The 7571-nt window shown below is 55.3% G+C and overlaps 1 protein-coding gene across 1 annotated transcript in view; it reads left to right on the top strand.

Moving 5' to 3' along the window:
- Positions 1-6: 6 nt before the first annotated feature.
- Positions 7-7571, top strand: part of LOC122191690 (dysferlin-like) — a 25315-nt gene continuing 17750 nt past the window's right edge. Inside the window, exons 1-6 of the mRNA XM_042892060.1 lie at positions 7-59; positions 1821-1991; positions 2236-2378; positions 4698-4837; positions 6225-6313; positions 6530-6625. Coding sequence (XP_042747994.1) covers positions 1822-1991; positions 2236-2378; positions 4698-4837; positions 6225-6313; positions 6530-6625 — 638 coding nt within the window. The 5' untranslated portion in view covers positions 7-59; position 1821. The remainder of the gene's footprint in view (positions 60-1820; positions 1992-2235; positions 2379-4697; positions 4838-6224; positions 6314-6529; positions 6626-7571) is intronic.

Raw genomic sequence — 7571 nt, 5'->3', positions numbered from 1 at the left:
AAATCCATAAACGACCAAGAAAATTACGTCCCCTCTACGCTGGAGCCTGTCTTTGGAAAGTAAGTTCTGGTTCTCCATGGATTTCGTGGGGTTTCTGTGTCCTTTTGAGGGAATAGAGCTGGGCTCTGGCCAGAGCTTCGCATGCCTTCCATGCTCTTGGCTCTCAGTCTGACCCACCAAAGTACTTGATGTCATCGTTCACCCCGTGGTAGTTTGGATAACAAGCAAAAAATAAGGTTGATTTCAGAAAAAGGAAATTCCTTAGGGCTGGAAGGCACGGTGGGGAGCGGGCAGAGCCTGGTGGTCAGCCTCCACGTGCCTGTAGGGTCTTCTTGAAGAGCTGGGACGTTGTGTAGGGCGTTGCGTTTCAGGATAGTGGTTCAAACAATCACAGAACGGCCTGGGTTGCAAAGGAGCACAGTGCTGATCCAATTCCAACCCCCTGCTGTGTGCAGGCTCACCAAGCAGCAGCCTCAGGCTGCCCAGAGCCACATCCAGCCTGGCCCTGAATGCCTGCAGGCCCTATGGTGTGTGAAGTCCAGCTGGCCGCCTCGGGGTCTCAGCAGCTCAGGCTGTCAGTGCTGTGTCTCTTTCTCCCCCCTCCCCCCCAAAAAAAGAGGGGGAGTGGGATGGTCACCAAAGGCAGTGAGCAAAAAGGATGAGGATGATGGTGGGGATCCTGGTGAGGGCTTGGAGGACTCCATGGGTAGACAAGTTCTCTCCTCTTTGACTGAACAGAGAGGGCAGCTCTGTTTTCCCAAGGGGCGGAGAGGGGCACATCCCCTGTTGCAGCAGCTGGCTCCCAGCCATGGGCCGTCTAGACGGCGGCCTCACCTCCCACCCAGCCTTTACAGCGCGGTGTAACAGCGAGGTCCCGGCTGCTGGCGGCTGTTAAACCTCCCTTTTCATGAGCTTTTTCCCCCTGGCTGCCTTCCAGCTCTGGCTAATTACTTTCTGCTGACCCCCAGCTCCTCCCGCGCTCTTAATTGGTGGCATAATGGCTCACTTCCCCTCCTTAAAGGCTGCTGTGGGTTGGTTGGGGGCTGCAAAGTGGAGGATCCTGGTGGTGCTGGGAGAGACCCGGGCTGTCCTGTCGCCCTGTGTCCTTTCCCCATCTCTAACACCCGTGGCCAATGGCTCTGTTTGCATTGGATGTCATGCTTTGGTAGGGCTTTGGTACTTCGTCTCTTGTCACCCTGTATTTGAAGAAGGAGAGGAAGGTTTGCTGTGTGTTACGTTGGTGTAGCGATGGCAGAGGAAACAGCACAAAATACAGAGCTTGGGACCAGCAGAGGAGGGTGAGGAGGCTTTGGGGATGGCCCATCCCATGCTGACCCTTATTTCAGATTGATGCCCTTTGGGCTCAAAGAGGAGATGGTTTTCCAAAGCTCCCAGTCTCACCCCGTGGCGATGAGGGCTCTCAGTTCCTGCTCTTTTCCCCTGGATGTTGCAGAGGCTGCACCAATTAGCAGATGGAGAAACTAAGGAAGACCAAAGCTTGCTCATAGTTGCTTGATGGCATCTCCACCAGCGAAGGCAGTGCAGCGCAGCACCGATAGAGTCGTAGAGAGAGCTAGGGTGGGAAAGACCTTCAAGTCCAGCCATCACACCAACCCGTGGGGCAAAGGTGTGCAGTGGTGGCACCTTCCTGGTGGGGCAGTTTGGTTCAGCAGCATGACCCCCATCCCGTGGACATCTGTGGTCTGATTTTCAGGTGGTGCTGCTGTGCGGAGCCAGGGTTTGGACTTGATGATCCTTATGGGTCCTTTCCTACTGGAGGTTTTCTGTGGTTCGCTGATTTCTCTGTTCCCGTGGCATAGGATGTTCGAGTTGAGCTGCACTCTGCCCCTGGAGAAGGACCTGAAGGTCACACTCTACGACTATGACCTCCTGTCCAAGGATGAGAAGATTGGGGAGACCGTCATCGACCTGGAGAACCGGTTCCTGTCGAAATACGGGGCACGCTGTGGGCTTCCCCAGACCTACTGCGTGTGGGTATCCCTGCAGGCTGTGGAGCTCCACAGCTGCTGAGGCTTTGTGGTGCCCAGGTGACCCTGGGGCAGTTCCTCAGCCCTCGGGGTGATGGGTGCCCTGCTTTCAGCTGGGTTGGGTCTGGGGGGCTGTTGGGGCGCTCAGCGGACACTGCTGGGACGCGCAGCCCCTCTCACCAACCTCGTTGAGGTTGGAGGTTCTTTGCCCTGTGCTGAACTGCTGCTTTCTCCTATTTGGTTCCAGCTCTGGGCCCAACCAGTGGCGAGATCAGCTCCGTCCCTCCCAGCTGCTCCACCTCTTCTCCCTGCAGCACCACTGCAAGGCTCCCACCTACGCGTCCGACCGGCTCATCTTCCGCGACCAGGAGTACATCCTCTCCGAGCTGGGTATGGGGCTGCTGTGGGGCTGGGGGTGGATTCCCTTCACCCAGAGCAGAGGGTGGTGTTGGGGGGGTTGAACCCAAGCCTCCCATTTTTTCACTTTAAGAGTGGTGAGGCACTGGCACAGGTTGCCCAAGGAGGCTGTGGATGCCCCATCCCTGCAGGCATTCGAGGCCAGGCTGGATGTGGCTCTGGGCAGCCTGGTCTGCTGGTTGGTGACCCTGCACACAGCAGGGGGTTGGAACTGGATGAGCATTGTGCTCCTTTGCAACCCAGGCCATTCTGTGGTTCTATGATCCACCATAACCACAGCCTCAGCCTTCCCCTGAGCGGCTGGGAGCATCGTGCCCTTGGTGACAAGCTCTAGCCCAGGTTGCTCTATCAGCCCGTGTGATTTGGGGCTGGGGTCGCTAGGGGGAGACCATGTCCCACACGATGCCAGCGCGCTGCAGCTCACACCTTGAAGGAGATGCCACCCAATGCAGCAGAGACGTTCTTTTGCTTTGCTCCAAAAGCCCACAAACGTGAATGCCTGAAATTCCCTGAGCATCCACTGGTGCCCATCCCATGGGATCCAGAGGCAGAAGGAAGGGCAGGTGGGGCTCAGGGTGGAGGTGGGACCTCCCTGGCCAGGCCCAGGAGCTGCACTTTGGGCAGCACGGCCCAGGGCTGATGCCCACCTGTGCCCTGGGATCAGGGCACAAATCTGTGATGCCGGCACAGGAGGAAGCCAGGGTTCCTTCAGAGCCTTTTGTTAAGTGAAAGGCTTTCAGAGAGGGCTGGGGAGGTGTTAAGCGAGCTGGGTCTTCCCCCCTCTCCCAGCCCCTGCCTTTCACCTTCCTCTGCTTTAATGGCAATCAGTTCAAAAAAAAACAGAACAAAGTCTGATGCTTGACCTCGAGGAGATCTGGAAACCAGCTGTGTGTGTGGAGCGGTGTCAGATCTGAACCTGGTGGTATAAAGTGAGGCTATTAAACACGAGAGCATGGATTTTACAAGCCCTGCAGCCGAACCGTTATTCCATAACCCCCACATTTGTTGTTTTCTGAGAGGGGCTTTTTCTTTTCCTGCGTGCACACACACACACACACACACACATACCAGGTTTCCACTGCTTGGGAAATGGCCCATCTGTCTGAAGTTAACCACTTCAAGATCTTGCCAAGAAAGGAGCTGGGATACATCACCTGAAGGTTGCAGAGCTGCAGCAGTATTTATGGAACGCATTTCATTTCAAAGGTCCTCAAAGGTGCACGGCCCTGAAGTGCTGTGGCTGTGAGCAGCCGTCCTGGTGAGGTCCTACAGCTGTCCCAGCATGGCCGTGGGGACCAGGACCCACCGTCCTCTCCTTTCTGACTGTCACCTCAAACCCAGCAGAGCAGGACGTTGCATGGAGCTCATCTCATCACCCAGCCAAGGATCTTGGCTGCTTTTAGATTGTAGAGCTGTGGAGTTGGGAAGGGTCCCGTCCATCCACCCATCCATCCATCCATCCACCCATCCATCCATCCATCCACCCATCCATCCATCCGTCCATCCATCCATCCACCCATCCACCCATCCATCCATCCATCCATCCACCCACCCATCCACCCATCCACACCCATCCACCCATCCACCCACCCACCCATCCATCCACCCATCCATCCACCCATCTATCCACCCATCCATCCATCCATCCGTCCATCCATCCATCCATCCACCCATCCATCCATCCATCCATCCACCCACCCATCCACCCATCCACCCATCCACCCATCCACCCACCCATCCACCCATCCATCCACCCATCCACCCATCCACCCATCCATCCATCCATCCGTTGAGTCCAACCATCACCCCACACCGCACATCTGCACCGCACCACATCTTTAAGTGCCACATCCTCCTGTCCTGCAGGGATGGGGACTCCCCCAACCCCCTGGGCACGGTGCTTCCGTGCCCTATCCATGCAGAAATCCCTCCTGATAGCCAACCTACCCGGCTGTAGGAAGGCAGCTGAGCCTTCGCTGTCTCTTGAGGGCTTCAAGCACGCACTGGACAACGTCTGCTGGTGATGGCAGCAATGTGGGTTGGACTGGGAGTTGTGAGGAGGAAAGGAAACAGAGGGATGGAGTTGGGGTGGGTACATGGGGTTATGGCTGTGGGGGCCGTGGTGTAACCCCAGCTGCTGTGATTCTGGGCTGGTTGAAGCCTTGGAGGCACCGCGAGCGGAACCAAACCCCAAATCTTTCTGCTTCAACGCGGTCCTTGCAGTGTTTGCAAGAGAGGGATAGTGCTGCTTGCTCCCCTGCCATAACACTGCTCTTGCTTTGCATTTGGCAGAGGATGGCAAACCCCACAACCCTCACCTGGGGCCAGCAGAGGAGCGGCTGGCCCTGCACGCACTGCGGAAACAAGGGCTGGTGCCAGAGCACGTGGAGACCCGGCCCCTCTACAGCCCCCTGCAGCCAGAGATCGAGCAGGTGAGCAGTGCTGTGGGCTGGGACGTGGCTGGGAGCATCCTCTGCTTCTTAACCCAGTGCTGGGGCAGCCTGAAGTTGCTCTAAAATGGTAAGGATCCTGCAGGCTCCTTCGGCAGTGCAGTGGGAAGGAGACGCCGGAGGTGTAACGTCTCGGTGCCATGGCAGAGTGGCTGTTTTTAGCCAGACAAAAGCCACGTGGGCTTCTGTCCAAAATCAGTCACAAGTCAGGTATCTGTACATAGCCTAGCCCCTTTCACTAGCATGCACGTGCACTTTTTGCATTTGGATCAAAAAATGCTTCTTCCCAGGGAGCAAAGCCATTTGTCCTCATCTCTCTTACTGGTTGATGCAGCCAGTTCTGCAGAACCGCCTCTTTTGGTTCATTTTTAACCAGTCCAGCATGGGAGAGGGAAGCTGCCAGCAGCCATAAATGCCCCGGCAACTGCTCTAATGTTTTTCCACCTTAATTCACCCCCTGGAATTCATGATTAGAGGCAGGAGGTGCCTGCTGTCAGCTGGCCGTTGGGTCACATTGCAGCTCACAGCTGCCACGTGCTGTTGTCACAATGGGGGCAGCCGTGGGGACAAAGGATCACTGAATGACAGAATCATGAAGGTTGGACGTCCAACCATCAACCCATCTCCCCACCACGCCTGCTCACAGCATCGTTAAGGTTGTGAAGGAGCTCTAAGATGATCGAGTCCAGTTAGTGTGCCCACTGATGCAATCACAGATCGTTAAGGTTGGGAAAGACCTCTAAGCCTGCCATCAACCCATCCCTGCTGTGCCCACTTGTACAGTCAGAGAATCGTTAAGGTTGGAGGAGACTTCTGAGACCGTCAGGCCCAACCATCAGGGACCAGATGATCCAGCTGCCCACCTTTTGGTTGAGGGTGTTTCCTCCGTGTCTCAATTCTGTTGAGATTTCGTCTGTGTTTGTGCTGCTCCCTCCCTGGAAGGGCAGTGTGAAGGCAGAGTGAGATCCTGTCCCCCTCGTCCCATCCTCCATCCGATGGTCAGAAACCCATAGAGCAGCTGTTCAGCTGGGGGCAGCTGCTGTGACACAGGAAAAGCAGTGAGCTGCTTGTGCTCCCTACACGCACCTCCCTTCAGTCAGCTCTTTGTAGACATCTTCAGCCTTGGAGAGCAAACCTAGAGCGCAGCTTCGCTAGTCCAGAATGACCTCTGATGCATCTCAGGCCATTAATACATGCCCAAGGGTCACTGAAATAATCCTCATGCAGCGCTCAATGATGCTTTTCTGGTAGGGAACCTGTAGTTTCAGTGAGGAAACCAGGGAGCACGTGGTATTTCCTGCAGCCACTGCTGAGGACTGAAGCTCACCCAGCCAGGAGGCCCACCGCGCTTCACCTCTTTTCTTTCCAGGGAAAACTACAGATGTGGGTGGACCTGTTTCCAAAATCCTTGGGTCAGCCTGGCCCCCCTTTCAACATCACACCACGCAAAGCCAAGAGGTGAGCAGTCTTCCATTCCCAGTTGGTTTGGTCCATCGGTGCAGCGTTGGCTTCTTGTTTCTTTATCAGTGTGGTGGTGGCTCCTGCACCTTCTCCTTGTGATGGAAGAAGAGGGGACTTGGAGATGTCAGGTTAAGCAGCTGAGTAGCCCAGCCAGGCTGCTGGGAGGGCTTTAAATTGAGGTTCCCACTTGTCTCATTTCAATCCCACATCCAGGTTCTACTTGCGCTGCATCATCTGGAACACCAAGGATGTCATCCTCGACGACCTCAGCATCACCGGGGAGAAGATGAGTGACATCTACGTCAAAGGGTGAGCCTCCTCACTGCTGTGTCTTCTGGGCACCTTGGCCTCGAAGCTGCAATATGGCACATGGCAATATGGCAGCTTCAAAGGGGTTGACACAGCCGTGCAGTGCAGCCCCGTGGGATGAAGGGGCTCCTCCAACAGTTGGATGCTCACGATGGTTGTGCATGGAAGGGTGAGATTTGGGGAAGCAGCTTTGCTGTCAGGGCTCAGATCTGCCCATTCCCCCTCCTGGGGCAGCCCTGGGGATGTTGCACGTGCTTGTTTCATTGCAGAGCTGTTTTATTTTGTTTTTTTTGGAATTCCCCTTTTTTTTTTAACCTTGAAACACACAAAAATGTGGCAACCAGCAGGAACTCCTTTGGCTCATTCCCTTCTCTGCCTGGCTCCATTTATGTTTTATCTCGTGTAAAATGGTGCAGCCCCAGCCAAGGGACTTTACTTATTTTGCGCATTCTTTGGATTTATGCACAGGAAGAGGTAGGATTTTGAAACAGACTGCAAATCCCTTTTTTACAATCCTAATTTTCCTCTTGTGAACCCAGAATGCGAGCTGCTTACCTGGAATTCACATCAAGCGTGTTGTTATCAGCTCCAGCCACGCTCCCTGTGCACCTCGGGGCTTGGGAGCTCTTGGAGAGGGTCATGGCAAGGCGAGAGCATGCAGTGCCTGGTGGGATCCCTCACCCCTGCTGACCCATCTGCTCTTACTGTGCTGTAAATGAGTGAAGAGATCTTGCTTGGCTTCCTAAAGTCTTTCCCCAGCGTTCCCTTTACTGGCTACAGCCTCTGTGTTCAGCTGCAGCACTTGGGGACGTGGCTGTTGGGCATGGAGGGGTGGTTGGGGTCGGCCTGGGGGATCTCAGAAGTCTTTTCGAAGCCTGATGATGCTGTGGTTGTCTGAGTGGGCATGGTGGTCATGGATTGGTGATCCTGGAGGTCTGCTCCAACC

This window comes from Lagopus leucura, unplaced genomic scaffold (assembly GCF_019238085.1).
Source record: "Lagopus leucura isolate 7727_CA_CO unplaced genomic scaffold, USGS_WTPT01 139-13_obj-0_obj, whole genome shotgun sequence".
Taxonomy (NCBI): Eukaryota; Metazoa; Chordata; class Aves; order Galliformes; family Phasianidae; genus Lagopus; species Lagopus leucura.
Note: the sequence above shows the minus strand (reverse complement) of the source record. Positions and strands in the feature narration are given on the sequence as shown.